At 46.1% G+C, this 17,287-nt stretch overlaps 1 protein-coding gene across 2 annotated transcripts in view; it reads right to left on the bottom strand.

The window, feature by feature from the left end:
• The window catches only part of rbpjb (recombination signal binding protein for immunoglobulin kappa J region b), a 62,240-nt gene that overhangs the window by 34,219 nt on the left and 10,734 nt on the right, over positions 1–17,287 (bottom strand). Inside the window, exon 1 of one of the 2 annotated variants that reach the window (XM_035148722.2) lies at positions 7,530–7,766. The exons of the other annotated variant lie outside the window; for it this stretch is intronic. Coding sequence (XP_035004613.1) covers positions 7,530–7,549 — 20 coding nt within the window. The 5' untranslated portion in view covers positions 7,550–7,766. Of the gene's footprint in view, positions 1–7,529; positions 7,767–17,287 lie in introns of those variants that run through there. 2 annotated transcript variants of the gene reach the window in all.

The raw sequence follows: 17,287 nt of genomic DNA, 5'->3' as shown, positions 1-17,287 counted from the left end.
TCTATATTAAGGAGCAGTGAAAGTTACAGTCCCCCCATCTTTCCGTTATTTGCGAAATCAAGACACATTAAATCTAGGTTCTGTGAGTTTCTTGTTCCGCATGCCCAACTTCATTAATATCTATGAGGATGTGACACAAAAGTGTGATGATTTGCAATGGAAAGACACCCCCCATGTGATTGCCTCTATCTAGTACATGTCTTTACTTGTGAGATGGTACTGTCCAAACGTTAAGTCTCACAGGACGTCTGTCAGCTCTGGCAAACTAACCAGCGTCTCATCCTGCCCTTGCCTCAAAATGCACTGCATCGAGAGAGAGAGAGAGGGAGAGAGAAAGAAAGATTGAATTCCTGGCAAACAGAGAGAGCGACAGAGAGTGTGAGACACGACCTTTCGCCCACAAGCTGCGAGATGATCCCCAACAAACCAAATGTAGAGACTGCGGCACGCTTGAGTGTGTGTGTGTAGTCTGAGCAGGGACTTTGCCAACTCAAGATTGTCGTCTGGTTTCAATGTTGGGGAGTTGCTGTTCCTGCTACTTGTTCCTCTTCCTAACAGCCCATCTTTCCAAATTAATTCTACTCTGTCCTCAAGAGATAATTTCCTAAACCTTAACCACACACACACACTGATGTGCCATGAAAAACAAAGCAAACAAACATGCTGGTAAATTAAAGCAAAGTGGGGTTCGTTTTTCTACCAGACACTTAGACGAGTCGGGTTGAGGTTAAAATATCTGAGGTCTAATTCTAATCGGGTGATAAATAGAGAAACTTTGCTGGTGACTTTTTTAGGATAAATCAGTGGATATTAAAAGGGAAAGTTAAGTTTCCTTCCATGAGCTCATGTGAAACCTCATGTGCATTCTTCGGCAGTGTGTCCAAAATGATGGCAACGGCAGAGAACATCAAACTGCGGCCGCAAGTGCAAGATGATCAGCCACAACACGAACAGCCCTTTCTTCACGAGACGGGAAAAAAAGGCATTGTTTGCCCGACCACAATCAATAAGCTGTTCCACAGAATGACACACACGTCTATTACTTCATTGTGATTCTAAGCAAAGGCCAAGAACCTCCTGACGTCAACAGCCACAGGAATGCCACCAGGCGGATTCTTCAGTGAAACTCTCCGGGAGCCTTAGTTAAACAACCAGACAATGCGAAGAAACGCTTGGAGATAACACTTTGTCGTTCCTGGAATCCCAACCTCAATTTATGTTCCTTTCCTTGAATATCATCCTTGACACTTGATAACTCCTCGTTGTGCCCTTCTTGCTCTCTCCCTCCCTCTCTGTCTCTGGGGCTGGGGGTAGCAGGGTGAAGGCTGCTAATGTCACCAGGGCCGCCGTCACTTGTCTGGGCAAATGCCAGCAGAGAAGTCCCTGGATGCTGGTCTTGCAGAAATCCCGAGCTGATATAAAGTGTTAAAAACATGGAAGATGCAGGCAGATAGTGATTTGAGCATCAGTTGGTATATCACATTGGCTGGTATGAGCCTTTCCCAGATATATCGATATCAGCATTTATGTTTGCCTATATAAAAACCTTAATTTTACAGAATAAACAATGTGCTCAACAGCTTAGTGTTAATTGCAATCCCACCCTTTGCTGATTGTCCCACCTTTTCTCCTCAGTTCACATCTGCCAGGCTTCAATGATGATACAACTTTGCTCCTAAATAAGCCAAATTACATGCATGAAAAGACACAAATATATATCACACAATCGGATAAAATATGTATTTGGCAAGGTCTCAACAAAAACCAAAAGTCTTATTCCAAATCCTCCAAAGATAAATTTGCAATGTCTGTAGAATAGTGCTGTAAAAAACCTGTCAGAGATCTACCCACGGAGGATGGGATTCAGATACACATCTCTGGCTATCATGGTCCCGAGGCCACAACAACATTTCTTTCAGGGACTGGTTACTACCTGCCACTCCCTCCTTATCTAATACAGTAATGGCAGTTGCTTACAGCCGTGGGAGGTGGTGTTGTCAGGGGCTTTCCCAACACGGGAGATCCTGTGTATGTTTGCAACCTTCCCCTGAATGGATGAGCCGGCCCAGTATGGTCGCCGGAGAACAGACAGAACGAGGCACACTTGAACAATGCTTCCGAGCCCTCGCGACCTCGGCGGAGGATAACAAAGGCAATTATCTGGGCCAACAGATATAAGAAAATACAGCTTTTCTCATACGCGCGTGTTTCTCTGGAGGATTCTCCAGAAAGCTCAGAGCAGCATATTCTAGTTTAATGCAGTTTATCAGAGGCCTGACATGAGTCTGTTTTTGTTTTTTTTAAAGAAGACGACTTCAAAAATACAGATCCCCCTCTGCCATCCCTGAGGACAAAAGAATGAACAATCATTTTTGCCCACGAAGAAAAACAAAGAGTGTGGAACAAATGCACTAGTGTCAGTAGAAGCCTGTTCAACATTTTCTCTTCCTCTTGATTTCAGGAAGTAGGTGAGGGTTTGCTCACAGAAGTTGAATGAAAGCAAACAGGAGTCAGACAGGGGGAATCAGCTCATGTTTTCTGAATGAAACATCCTGAATGTGGAGGGACAGCGGGGGCAGAAACTGCTGACACAGTAGAAACCACCATTCCCTTGGCGAAGCTGTAATCACAACAAAAAAGTAAAAAGGAACATGGGGGGGGGGGAGCGGTTGAGGAAATTCTCTTGGAAGAGTAGGAGGGAATGCGAGAAAAGAGAAAAGACAACGAGCCAGTCCAAAACAAGAGTCAGCGGAGAGGTACGCACTTCCACCGCCTGTTGCGTTCGCCCCGTGTTAGCTTTCGGTCTCTCTGCTGCGCTTGCCTGTCTTAGCTAAGCAGCGTGGCCAACGCCAACAACAACACCGAGAAGACTTGGGCCTGTATCAAACATGACGCCAAGGCCGGTTTTTAAAACCACACTGGCTGCAGATTTGCATCAGAATGTTCCGTCCCATTCTCTCTGAGGCGAACAGCGGCAAATTTTTTTTGGGAAGAGCCACAGATTGAAAGAGTACAGCCTCAGACTAATGCATTTCAAGCCTTGCACGAGTAAATAAATGGCCCCTTGTCGTGGCTTGTGTATGAGACATCTAACCCCCTTATCAGGCCTCAGGCTGGGTGAAATTAGGTGATGCACCCCCCCCCCCTTCTCCATGCTAGCATCTACATGAAAAAGGTCACTTAAATGCATTATCAATAAAAAAACAGCCGCCTGCTATGAATAAGTAGCAAAGGACAGGGACGTTCTCTGTTGGGAAATCCGTTTTGTGCACACTCGAGAGACTAAACACCAAAAATAAGGAGTGCCAAGCTGGCGCCGGTCCAAGTCAAATTACGCAAAAATGTGCACTTCTATCCCCGTGGGTGTCTCCTGTGGTTGTTCCCTCGAGACACATAGACACAAAGAGGCTGAACAGGGAAACAAGAGAGCGAAGACAACGAGTCAACGAGGGCGTGTGTTGCTTTAAGAGGCCCATCATCGCTCGACCAAACAAGTTGAATCTGAACCCTGAATGAAGCTATATGCTTCGGGGGATATTTCAATCATGTGAAGTAATGGGTATGCATGAACTCCCAAAACAATAGGCTACTGTACGAATGGGAGTAAATCCCCCTAAAGATGTCTGGCGGTGGCACATTCACTGTGGGTGCTTTGCCTGTGACTTCTGTGCAGCAGCCACCCCCCCTCCGCCCCCTCTCGCCTTGTAAACCCCCCAGCACGCCACACACTTTGAAGATTTTCACAGCTCTGGGTGGATATAGGGCGGCTTTGGAGGCTGGAAGGATCCTGAGGTGACTGACTGACTGACTGACTGACTGACACACACACACACACACACACACACACAGAGATCAGGTAGCTTGTATCATCTCCATCATTAACCTATCCATCAGTGCCGCAGCTAAGGTAACAGACAGTGTGTGTGTGTGTGTGTGTGTGTGTGTGTGTACATGGGGCGGTTGCTTTGAGGGTCGGGGGGGGTTGGGGCAATCCCGCGTGTCTTTTAACTCCAGCCTAAGCTTTTGCCACCATAAAGGTCAGTGTTTCGACATCTGCTGCTCTCTCTGAACCTCTCCTTTCATAAAGGGAATCAGGGAAGAGGAGAGGACCCTGGGGACTAGATGCACACACACACACACAAACACCAGATCTACTTTTATGTCTACGTACACTTACTCTCCTCATCTCACAGACACACACACACACACACACACACACACACTTGTTCGGCAGCAACAATGCCGTAGAGCTCAAACCACACGCTCAATGCTGACAAATACAAGAGCACAAGGTTTGTCCCTCGAAAACAAAAGCTCAGTAGTATCATTACACCGGGCTTTTGGTCTGAAAGACTGCATCGTTCCTTTTTTTTTTTTAATTTTTGGCAGAGGGATAGAGAGGGCTGAGCTAAATGGAAACCTGTCCCTCAGGGGCAAAGCAAAGGCAGAGCAGTGTTGAAATAAGTGATTCATGCTTTTATCTTTCCAGGTGAACAGTGCTGCTCTTTGAGCTTTCGCGATCGGTTTCTCTGGCAGCGTGGAGGAAAAATTTCGAAAGAATCGCTGTCGTTTTTCCCCCTTTCGCTCGTTTTTTTGGCCCCTCACCTACACGAAGGACGCTGACCTGGATGTTTTTGCCAATTTGTGTTAACATGGAAATCTCTACAGTTCTGAGAAAGCTACACACACACACAGAGACATTAGAATACTGTGGAAAATGATAGGCTTAAAAGTGCACATTTTCAGATTGCATCCAAAGACAGGTGCAAAGAAACTAGATGGTGTGAACCAGAGCTAAAACCATTAGATATTGGACTGAGAATTAATTAGCAGCTAATTTAATAATTGATTAATCTCACGTTTGTACTTTTAAAAGCAAATGTTGGATTGTGTTTGAATTTCAGCCTCTTAAATTTTAATATTTTCTGCCATTTACTGTTTTATAAGATGCTAAATTTAATATCTCCAGGTTCCAGACATGGTAAGTGATGAATCAATTATTGAAGTAGATCGCGAGGTTGTTAAAAATGATCAAATCAAAAACAATTAAGTTGTTAAGCTTAAAAAAAGCACTCCCTTATATGACCTCATATACTTGACATGTTGCATGAAACCCTTAGTTAAGTCTGTTTTATTATTGACCACATCCACATGAAGGAGCAAACTCCTCCAAGCCATCTTTCACGTGTGCAGGGAGTCAGTGTTTGATACTTGAGATGTACAGTAGTTTGTGGATTGTGTATCATAGCTTTCATGTTTTTTTATGGTCCATGCTGAATAGCTCAGGCTCTCTGGAAACAAGAGTTGCAGACTGCATAAAACTATCTACGTGCTAAAGTTAACTGAGAATGGTCAGATTCATTTTTAACTACCAGCTGCAACCCTGCACTTCCTGTATCAAACACACGTGAGGATGATATTTCAATCGACAAACCGATAAACAGATTTCCAGCGGCAACCAAAATTGTTCAGGGTGTAAATACAACAACAGCTTACGACAAAATCAAAAGCTCTGAATGCAACATTAGTCAAGTCACTAAAAACTACAAATTTCAATTCAAAGACAGGACAATAGGGATGGGTAGGGAGATAAAACAATATAGATAATTAAGACGTGATTTTTGCTTTGCTGTTAGAGGAGAGTCATGATAACATTAACAAGCCTGCGGTTGCGGAGCCCCTCCCTGTGAGAAGCCAGAAGCCCGGGGGCACGGGGCTGTGGTCAGCCTCGCTCATGCCTCCAACCGTCATTGTGAACATGGCTAAGAAAGAAGCCCCTTATGGCACTTTAATTTTCTGTTAAACCTCCCTCGGCCTCACACACACGCACCCATCCCATCTTCCTCCCGCACGCTGACCCCCCGCTCCCCCCATTGCAAAACACACGAATCCGGAGATATCATCTGGACAGGTGGCCAGCCACCCAGACCTGACCCGCCTGCCCTCTTGCTCCCTCCCTCTGCCTCCTCCCCCTTGTCCACCCTCCTCGCCACCACCACCGCCCCCAACTGAAATCAGTTCAGGTCTGCTGGAAAGCCCCAAATGAACATGCACAGTAAACCGCCCCCAAATCCACCTCCCCTTCTTTTCACACACACACACACACACACACACACACACACACACACACAACTTCAACAAGCCCTGAAAAAGTCTGTCACCCACTGAGCTGTCTGTGGGGATTATTGCCTGGACAGTGCAGAAAAAAATAAGTCTGTTTCTAGCTCGTGTGGAGGCAAATAAATCAGACCAGGGTTTAAAGCACAGGAAGAAGGGAACAGGCTCATTTGAACACAACACTGGGTGCAGGGTAAACCTTATTAATGCTGAATTGGTTGAATTACACAAGACATGCGAAACAACAGAGAGCCAGACTTTGAATTCTCCATCTGGACAGTCAACAAATACTTATTTCTCATCCAAAGCCTTTGCTGGGACACAAATGTACAATCTAGAGGCAATTCCCTTAAACGACCCTCATTTAAAAACAGACTAAAATGTGACAACCCCGGAGATAAAGCTTTTGATTTGACAAAGTCCTGGTGTTTAAAGCAGCTGCTTATCAGATATTTATGAGCCATCGGGGGAGAGATCACTTCAAGTTCTTCAGAGCAGCTAAAAGTCATAATCATTACGCTGGAGAATAATGAGCGACTGAATCAATGGCTCAGGCGAAAGAGACGGATCATGTGTCAGTGAGGATGCTGGTACAATTCCGTCCTGAGGTGCACTCTTCACCCGTGGACAGTGAGGATGGGATTGTCTCGTATCTGTTTACACACCGTGCAGCTGCAGGTCTCTCTCTTGTTTGTGCAGTGGCGGTGGGGCTACGTTACTTGCGGAGCTGCCGGTATTCCAGTACACGCCACTCAGCCCACGGTGTAGTATTTACAACAAGCACGTTGTGCAAAAGGCTTAAACTGCACCCCTTTCCCCCCCACCCACCCCACAGAGAAGCCACAACGTGTTTTCTGGGAGAAAGCAGCTAGCCGGTGCCCATTATCGGACAGCTAGCTGCGCTGGAGTGGCGACTCCGGTTCGTCGGAGGGCTAACGAGTGGCGAGCACGTTTCGCAAACGGGCGCAGGACCAGTGAGGGGGTTCTACTGGGTTCGGATGCTAAATAGTGAGCCTCGGTGGTTAGTGTGTAGCTTACTGGTTAGCCTGGTAGCCCCCCCCCCACCCACCCCCCAGCTAACGGTTGTCTAAGACAGGGGGGTGGAGAGGAAAAAGGAGAGAGAGGGAGAGACAGACCACCGAGGGTGAAGTATGGCTTAGCCGGGGCTAGCTCACGGAACAACCGCAGCAACAGTCCCGCAAGTAACCGGGCAGAGAGAAAACCCCACACGGGCACGCACGCACACACACAGACACAAAGAAGCCGCTCCAGGAGAGCACACGAGCGGGTTAACCCCCAGTTAGCCCGGGCTACAGCACATGGACACGACTGGAGCTAAATCGTGGCGATAACTTGGGCTCCACACTCCGCTCCCTCCCCCGAGCCGCGGACCCCCCGAATCTCAGACTCACCCTGTCACAACAGGCGCCATCTTCCACAAACTCCCACCAAAACTCCAGTACTCGCGATATCCTTCTTCTTCTCTCTTCTTTTTTTTTTTTAATTTTTTTTTTTCGGTGTTGTGAGTGTGTGTATCCCTCCTCTCTCTCTCTCCCCCGGAGCAGCGCGACAATCCGCCGAGACAACAAGAAGCCGACTGGAGGCGCAGGGACGAGGGAGACGGAGAGAAAGGGGGTGGGTGAGGAAGACGAGAGAGAGAGAGAGAGAGAGAGAGAGAGAGAGAGGAGGGGGGGGGGGAGGCGGCGGGTAGCAGCAACACACACACACGCACGCACACACATGGAGGGAGGGAGGGAGGGAGCGAAAAGGGCAGACGCCACAACAACAGGCGTGGGAAACTTCCGAGATCCCGCGAGACTTGTAAAACTCTCACAATAGGCGAGCGCAGAGGGAGCGCCGCCTCTCGCGAGACCTTCGCGTCAGGCGGAGCGGCTTGTTTATCCTGTGGCGCTGGAACAGTGTTCCCACGTGTTTACCAGGTAATAAATTACAGGGAAGGGTGGAGTGGAGTGGGGGGGGAGGAGGAGGCACTGGTGTGGCGAGGGAAAGCCACGGTTTTTTTTCCCACAGTCGCACGCACGCACGTACAGTCACACACACGCACACGCGCACACACACATTACATTGACATACATTGAGACATACTCTAACTTCCACCATAGTTGCTACTTGCCTAACCCTGACTTTAACCTCAACCTAACCTTACACAATCTTAACCCAAAGCATGTCTTTAACTTAAATGTTAATGATTTACGTCGTGAAGACTTGATTTTGTCTGCAGAAGGAAGACAAGTCCCCGTAACGTGACTGTTTCAACATGTTAAGGTCCCCACAACATGAGAAATTCCTGGACCACACACACACATATACAGTCAGTTGTGTCTCCACTACTTCAGAGGACATTACATTGACTTACATTGAGAACTACTACTCTAACCGTTACCATACTTGCCTAACTCGGACTTGAACCTTAACCTAAACCTAACATGAATTATGGGGACTAGATTTTTGTCGGCATAAGGAAGATAAGTCCCCATAATGTGACCACACACACACCGCACACACTCTCTTAGAGGACATGACAACCCTTAACCGAAACTCAAACTAACCTTGAAACAGGTCTTCCCTCTCCTCTACCTTGAAACTTAATCATTTACGTAATGAAGACTGGATTTTGTAAGACAAGTCCCTGTACTTTGACAGTGTAAACATATTTAGGTCCCCACAACATGAGTAATGCCTGGACTACACACACACACACATGTATATAGTATGCATCCTGTTTCCTCACCACGTCCCCGCAGAATTCCGCATTAACAGCTGCACAGTTAAAGCCAAAGTATCACTTTTATTTTGAAAATGTCTCCCAACAGTGTGCAGAATAGCAAACACGAGTATAAGCGAGGACTGCGAGGCTGGTTTTAAATCAGACGAGGAATTAACGGAGGGTTTCTGCACCCCTGAAATTTACAATTCCCTCGGGTAAAATCGCAGTTCCTGTTTAGAATGTGGAAACAATGGTGTGACCACATGTGAATGGGCCATACAGGGCAGATTAGTGCATTGCCATCACATTGGGGAGTCCCATGACCGCCCTCCTCACAGTCCAAACCTCAGTCAAAGTACAAGGGAGGCTTTTATTTAGAATGATCATGCTTGGAAATGTGGCATAGACTTAATCAGCCGTTCTGTTGGCCTGCGCCTGCCTTCACAAGCTTCTCCCCCCGGCTAGATTGCATCTCTAAAAGGTTTGGATGTATACAAACAGGGCAGGTCGCTGTTGTTTATCTAGGAGGGAGGAAAGGAGGGGGGGTGTCACAAAGCCGTAAACCTTCATGTAGGTCTCCATCCCCTCGTGTGATGTTGTCTTCTCTAACAGCCTTCATTTAAATCTGTTTGGCATCTTTGTTCACCTCACAACTGACTTCTAGTGGCAGCTTTCTTTTTCTTGCTTCAAAGAAAAAGTGAGAACTTCTGAGACCACGCTCATGGCAAGCTCCTCATTGTGTGTGTGTGTGTGTGTGTGTGTGAGAGAGAGAGATCTGCTAATGGCTGTTTTGTATGGGAAAAGAGTTTGAATTAAAAAACTACCAAACAAATAGTTGGCAATCTTGTCTCATTTCACTGCAGATTGTTATTTCATTTTATTGAAGTTTCATATTTTAATGACATAGTTAAATATTTCATACGGTGATTGCAATATATATCACAGAAAACAATGAGATTTTAGTTTTACAATATTTTTGCATTCCTATATATTATCAAGTTTCTTTCTTACCATTGAAAGAGCCATGACAATATCCTACTGCATTCTCACATGGCCTCACTGTGACATTACCCAGAGTTTGTACCAGGGGGCAGGCGGGAAGAACTGACTTTTACATTTGAGTCCTCACATCAAGCCCCTGCTCATAATATCAGGATATCATCAGGAGTTCAGCTCATGTCTGAAAGCAGCTCTTGAAATATGAATCAAGAACGAATCAAGATATTCAAATGCTTGAAATAACATCCCCCCCCCGCCCCCCCTCGTCTTTTTCCACAACAGATGTGCTCATCAGTGTGAGCACATAACTACATCAAATAGTGTCTCTGTTGAAAGAAGCAGAAGCGATCTACCTCTGTACACTGTGCAAATCTACACATTTCATATTTTTCAGATGCATTATTCACTTTTATGGCGCTTCACTGTTCTACCAGAAGAGGAAAGAGGAAAAAAAAAAGCAGGGAGAGTTGCAGGGATGAGGTTTTGCATGAGAGTGTGCCTGGCCCTCGGCCCGAGCTATGAAGACACAGAGACGAGGACCTCATCCTGCCCTCAACCATTTTTCCTTTCCCTCTCTTTTTTTTTTTTTATAGTCAGCGGAGAACCTCTAGTTACACTCAGAGTTGAATGGGGAAGCATAAAGTTTCCTCAAATGTTTTACAGCTGAACACGGGGGGAAAAAAAGGAGAGACGACACAAGTGCAAGTACTTTTCGGGGGAAATGGAAGTGAGATAACATTCGTTTTTTTTTAGGTTATGCAAACCCATAAATATCGATGAGGTGCACAATGGCAAGATTTGAGCTTTGACCTTTTTGGGGTCATTGTTACACAGACTTCCTTGAGGCTCATTATATTCATGTCTCTGTTTGCCTCTCGCTCCTGATTTTTCCTCAATCTTCCCCCCATGTTGCTCCCTCTCGTGAGGAGTAAAAGCCATTTATTCTAATAGAGACAGAGCCAATTCAAGCAATCACGACTAAGCCATAAGCCTCAGGTCTATAAATCCACTCACTTGACTGCTTAAGCTTGTGGCTCGGAAGAAAAGGAAGATTGGGATATTGAAAGAAAGATCCTTGTCCCCAAGTGGAAACGACCCATCTGTGTTATCTCTATAGATTTGACCTACATACTGTTAACTACATGCATGTCCATCAGTTTTAATGTATTAACTGTCATTCAGTGTTGCAGGGATCCAGAGCAATTTCTCATAATCCCCATCTTTTGAGCTGAAATTGTGAAATTAGACAACACTGTCTAATTTCACAATTTCTGTGGTCCAGGCAGTTTTCACATCCAGGCTATTACGGAAACCCCACTAGCACTAATTATAAATAGTAAAGGGAAGGGGGAAATTATTTTTATCTTTCGATTTTAGGAGTGAAAACAGAACGAGGGAGAAAGTGAGTCAATTAAGGAAGTGCAGCTCCAGTTTCCTGATTAGTGGCTCCTTGACATGAAGTAATCTGATATGACCAGAGCGTGGTGAAACTTCCTCAAATAAGCAGACACACCGCGGCACAGTCAGAGTGAGATCCAGGGACAGACGGACAGGGAAAGGTGGGTCAAGAGACGCTGGGTCAAATGTTAGACTGGTGAGGAGATAGACAAGTTGATTATTGAGGACATTCAAAATAATTGGGGGCCAGACGGAGACAGAAATCCAGGAAAAATTGAATATATTCAATGATATGTGGCTTTATTTGTTTGCATGGATGTTGGACATACAATTGGCCCCTCTGTAAATATTGGGGCCCCTTTATGTCCCCCCCGATTTAGAAAAATCCTAGATCCGCCACTGTCCGCTTTCCCTCAGTTAACATCACAAGACAAAAAGTCCGGAATTAATCAACCATGGCTCGTGTGAGTCTGAGTTCACAGCAGAGGGAAGGGCGTCCCCGTGTGTCCATACATCCGTTGTGTCCATCTGTCTTGTCGTCCAGCCACATGGGAAAACCCAGGGGTGGACGAGGGCAGACAGTCAAAGGACGATGAGTCCTGGAGGGGCACACCTTTACTCTCCTCTCGCACTCGTTTCAAAGCCGCCCACGCTTATCACATGACTGCCATTACAGTTCAGACACAAATACATCAGAGAGCTTTGACTAAAACAGAAGGAGAAGAAAAAGTGACAGGGTGATAAGTTTGCAGACTGTCAGGGGAAATAAAGCGTCTGTTTTCCAAGCGGGTCTTTTGAAACAGAGGCGAATCGGAGGCACGAGGAAGGAGCCGTTTCCCCTTTCCTCATCGCATGCAGTTCACAGTGAGTTCAAGCTGCCAAAACCTATGTGGGGTGAGAACTGCACAGGCACGCTATTTGGCAGCTTTGACGCAGCCTGTGCATGACATTGGAAAATAAGCAATACGATATGATTGACTTATACCACAGTGGCTTTGGGCTTCCACCTTCAGAAACAAAACCCGGCCGTTTATGGTTTCGCGTAAGCCTTTATGATCCGCTCAGTTTGTCTGATAACTGATAACAACTTCTAATAACGAGCAATCAATCCACGGCATGCATTTCCTCACAGCCTTTAATATGGTTGTAATAGAGCTAGATTATGGGCTTTCACAAGCATGACACCATCACAAGGACCTGTAAATCCATTACTGTGATGGTTATCAGCAGAAACAACAAGCACCGATAGATACAAAAATCAAAAAACCAGCATGTTTCCTCAGTTACCAGAGGAGAGATCTCAGCCCTGCGACCACAGCACTTTTGAAATCACTTTGCAGAGGCTTGCTTCCATTCTCCTTTTCACTAGAGGGAAGCCTTTTCATAAAAAGTTATACGAGTCCCCATCTGAGAGGACCTGGCTCCGTTTCTTGTTGCCATCTTTTTAAATCAGCCTTTGCCTCCGGGGTATTTAACTTTGATTAAAAAAGCAGAGTTGATCATGAGCTCTGGAAATATGTCGGATGCATTATGTATTGAAAAGTATAAAAGCAGCCAGGCGGCCTTATGCCTGTATTTATGCTTGGAAATTGTCCCCTGAATAACATGTGACATTGTCTGCGGGGAATTCTTGGAGCTGAAATATGTCAGTGGTCTTAAATGAAGTGAAATTCCACATTTGAAGGCATCCGACCATATATTTTGGCTACAATATGTGAAACGCATTGTGTGATAGCATTTTACAGATGAAGCATAATGTCTACAGGTCTGAAGAAGACCTCAGGAGTTTTTGGCTTCCACCTATAAGTGATGGGTTTCTAATTCCATATTTATCCTTAAAAACAAAGACAGGGAAAGTCAATATACTTAAATAGGTGTAATCTAAGTGACAAAAGTTACAGAAGATCTCAAGGGTCTAAAGATACCAGGGGTGCAGTTGTTCCTTTATGCTAAGCTAAGCTAACCACAGCCCATGACACCCAGGCATGAGAGTGATTTTAATTCGCTCGTGTGATTCTCTAAAGCAAACAAACATGCTCCACTTTCTTTTTAATGTCCTTAAATAACATGGTGAGGCCCGACGGTTTAGTTACTCTACGAGTAATTATAAAACATTATGATCCTGCAAGAACAAAACAGGCTTATTGACGGTTGCTGGTTCCAATTCTCAGTTCAGATGGGAGAACATGATAGTGAGGAAAGAAAATGTACTTAATACTCTCCCTCAACAACTCAGACTCCCTGAAGCAGTGCGTTGAGTAAAGAGGAGACAGCTAAAACATGATTGTTCTTTATTCTGACACGATGTTATAACACATGTACACTCATCAGAACTCCACCTGGATGAATCAGCGTTTAAAACAGAATCGCCGGAAAAGCTTAACTAATCAAAAGCCATTGTATTATGTTATCATTCTGCAGGGTTTAATAACATGAGACAAATGAGGGCAATAAAGCAAAGAGGCAAGTTAATCATAGAACATGCGAAGGGGGAAATCTGAGTTGATTTGTCTTCATCTTCACTCCATCGGTGCTTTCGTCAGTCACTTTCGCTTTGCTGTATGCGTTAACCGTGAGTGACATCTATGTTCCACTTCGGAAAATCTGAGTCGATGCATGCAGTCCCAAAACAAAACCCCCCCCCCCAAAAAAAAGGCTCCTCTTGACCCCTTTTTGTATGTGCGTGAATCCAAAGATTTATGGAAGCTGCACAAGAGTATAGGCTGCAAGAATCCTCGACCCTCTAACACAAGTTATTTTGTTTGTTGTCAGGATGTGGTTGAAACACCATCTTCTGAGCCCAGAGATTCGGTATCGCGGTCGGCTCGGCCGGGAGCCAGTGTATTCAGAGAGGTTTAGGTCCCAGAATAAAAATTAAAAAAAAGGAAGAAGAAGAAGCAAATACTCCTCCAAACTTAAAACCCTTTAGAGACTAATCAGGAACAGGGTCAAAAAATGTCATAACAATGGAACCTTCCAACAAAAGTAAAGCTCTCCACTTTGTGTAAACCCTCCTGGGATATTCACATCCAGTAAACTAAGAGCATAACTCGTTTGGCTTGGCCTGCCGCCCTTATCAGTTAAGACTTCTGAAGCCAAAGCCTGGTGCGGGCTTAGAGCAGAAGCAGCCTGATAATGTTACAATGCAGATTGTTAATGTTTTGTTAACAAGAGCGAGTGACAGCCTTTATTATACCTTGACAAAAAAAGATTGATGGACACTTATTAGTGGGCTCAATGTGCTGCGGCAAGCTCGGTCCGAAACCCCGAAGAATCGCATTTTTGACATTTGACGACATTGAATTGTTTCGGGAGAAATGAAAAAGTAAAAGCATGCTGCTGTGACGATTTGACTAATATTCATGTTCGTTTGCTCCCTTCTCCTGCACCTCCTGCTCTTCTGAACTCGGAAAAACACGAGACGTCGTATATTTGTACGACTTTTTCTTTCTTTAATTCTTGGCCGCTGTTGCAATTGTTTATGAGATGATGTTTAGAATAGACAGTTTTCACTTTGTTAACCACAGCATATTTGGCTGGTGGGGGTTTGGAGGGAACAAGCCTCAGCCAAGTGAACCTCTCAAACCTTGACCTTTGCCTCTTTAACGCCCACACGCTCCTGCTCTCTCCCGTCTGCACACACGTCCGTGCACACACACAGACAGACAAACACACACACACACACACACAGATAGACAAACACACACACACACACTTGAAACATTTCTGCAGCGCCTACCTCTTCTGCAAAAGTATGAAAAATACTCCGACACACACATGAAGGGGAAGAGGTGATACAAAAACACACATGGCAACACATGGACTGCACACACACACACACACACACACACACACACACACACACACACACACACACACACACACACACACACACACACACACACACACACACACACACACACACACAGTTACACTTACATGCACACTCTCTGGCCAAGTGACTGCACTGCTGAGGTTGTGACCTTCTGTGCCTCCCCCCTCCACACACACTCCTCCACCATCTCCCAGGCTGTCTGTCTGGGGGCCTGATAGAGGCGAAGGAGGCAGGGGTCAGCGAGGGGCGTAGCGGGGCAGGAAGAGGACTGGTGATTTGGAGGAGGAGGAGGAGGAGGAGGAGGAGCGGAGGTAGGGTGGGGAGGGTTGGTGGGGGTGAACATATCCCTGACCCTCTTTCCCATTCCTGGCAGCCACACTGCCGCTCCGGGGGAGAGAAAGAAAAAGGGAGAGAGGGAGGCCCGGCAAATATTTGCGATGGATCCACACCCACAGACCAGATAGTGGACACCCGCACTCACACACTGATGAGGAAGACTTGAGGAGCTTTGGTTGTGTCCGCCTGTACGTCCATCAGTCAGTCAGTCAGTCAGTCAGTCAGTCAGCCAGTCAGTAAGTCCACTAGCTTAGTCCACATGGAAATATCTCAACAAGTATAGGATAGAATGGTAAAGGACATGCTAATGGAAGCATATGGGTCAAAGTACTGTTGTGCCTAAGTAACATAGCTTGTATATAAAGATGGACGACACAATTCATTTATCCCGGATACGAATGCTGTGTACGAGTCTGCGCAGGAGCGATCGAGCCACAATATCAAGGTCTCGCCGATATATGCACTGGACCAATTGTGAGTCATTCTTATGAAATGTCTCTTAGAATTCTGCCAATTGAACACATTCGAATAAAATTTGCTTCGATACAAAATTAGCCATAGAGACATGGCTTTTTTTTTTAAACAACTGCAGATAAAGTCTGTTCAATATTTCATGTCAAAATTGGTGATTTGCATATTTTACATTGAAAGTGAAAATCCTATTTTTGGCCACATGCCGGCCACTTCAACCTGCACCTTCGCACCATGAACCGCCAAGGGACTTTCCATCAATTCTGAGGAAATTCTCTGAAAGCATTTTCACCAGAAAGACAAGATTCTCAAAAACCACAAATTCCCTTTTTCGAAGAACTCTTCGGTCACATTGGATTTTCACAGCAACCGGCTTTGGGGAGCACCACAGAGCTCAGTTCTCTGTGGTTTCAAATGGAAGAACAAAACTGAGACAACATTTTCAGATTCATCTGCTTCTATGAGGCTTGAGTGATCGGGCTGAGCCAGAAACTCTGTACATGTGTGCGTGAGCACGGCCGGATACGAGAACAAGTGAACAAGTGGACAGTGGTGGAATAGTGTGAACAGACGGGTGAGGAAACGGGGTGGCAGGCATTCAGCAGGGGAGCTTTGGAAACGCAGGTGCCTTAATTGTCCTCCAATAAAGCCTCGGCGAGTGGGCAAACCTGTGAATGAGTGTCTGTTAAAGAGGGGAGATGAATGAGGCGCACGTGAATAAATGAAGGAGTGAATGAGTGAGCACACGAGGGCCTGGAAGAGCAAGCACTCGGTGGGGAGGCTGGAGGGGCCTGTGGATTTAGTGAGGGTGGGGGGTAGGAAGAGACAAGTGATGTGATGTATGGGAGGTAAAGAAAGCCCAGAAGGAGGAGAGGAGGAGGCAGCAGCGGAGAGAGATGCTGAAGAAGCATTAGGGAGAGGGTGGGTAGGAGAGAAGGATGGTGGAAGGAGGGGTGGGGGTGGAGGGGTGCAGAAATCAGCATAGAGGTGGGGGTGAGGGGGGGGTGAGGGAGTTTTAGTCAGGCCCGTCTCAGACAATATGACATGGCACACGCTATTAATTCTGGCTCAGCGGAGAGACCCTGCCTCGCCATCTGCTCAGGGTCAGGGGCGTTCGCTGGGGTCGGCGTCACATCCACTAGCCCCCCCCCTCACATCCACCCACTTACACACACACACACACACACAACACACACACACACGAACCCCCTCCTTCCCTCCCTCCGCCCTCGCCTGGCAGACACCCGGCCAGGCCCGCGTGCATTTCCATAAAACAATTGCAAGCCAACCTGCTCCCGTGTCGGGTGGGTGGGGTTAAGAGGGGAGTGGAACGCTGGCTAGCCCACACCCCCCAACAATGGCCTGTCAGATGAAAAGGCCCTTGGTGAACTTGATATACATTA

Source organism: Hippoglossus stenolepis, chromosome 23 (genome assembly GCF_022539355.2).
Source record: "Hippoglossus stenolepis isolate QCI-W04-F060 chromosome 23, HSTE1.2, whole genome shotgun sequence".
NCBI classification, from domain to species: Eukaryota; Metazoa; Chordata; class Actinopteri; order Pleuronectiformes; family Pleuronectidae; genus Hippoglossus; species Hippoglossus stenolepis.
Note: the sequence above shows the minus strand (reverse complement) of the source record. Positions and strands in the feature narration are given on the sequence as shown.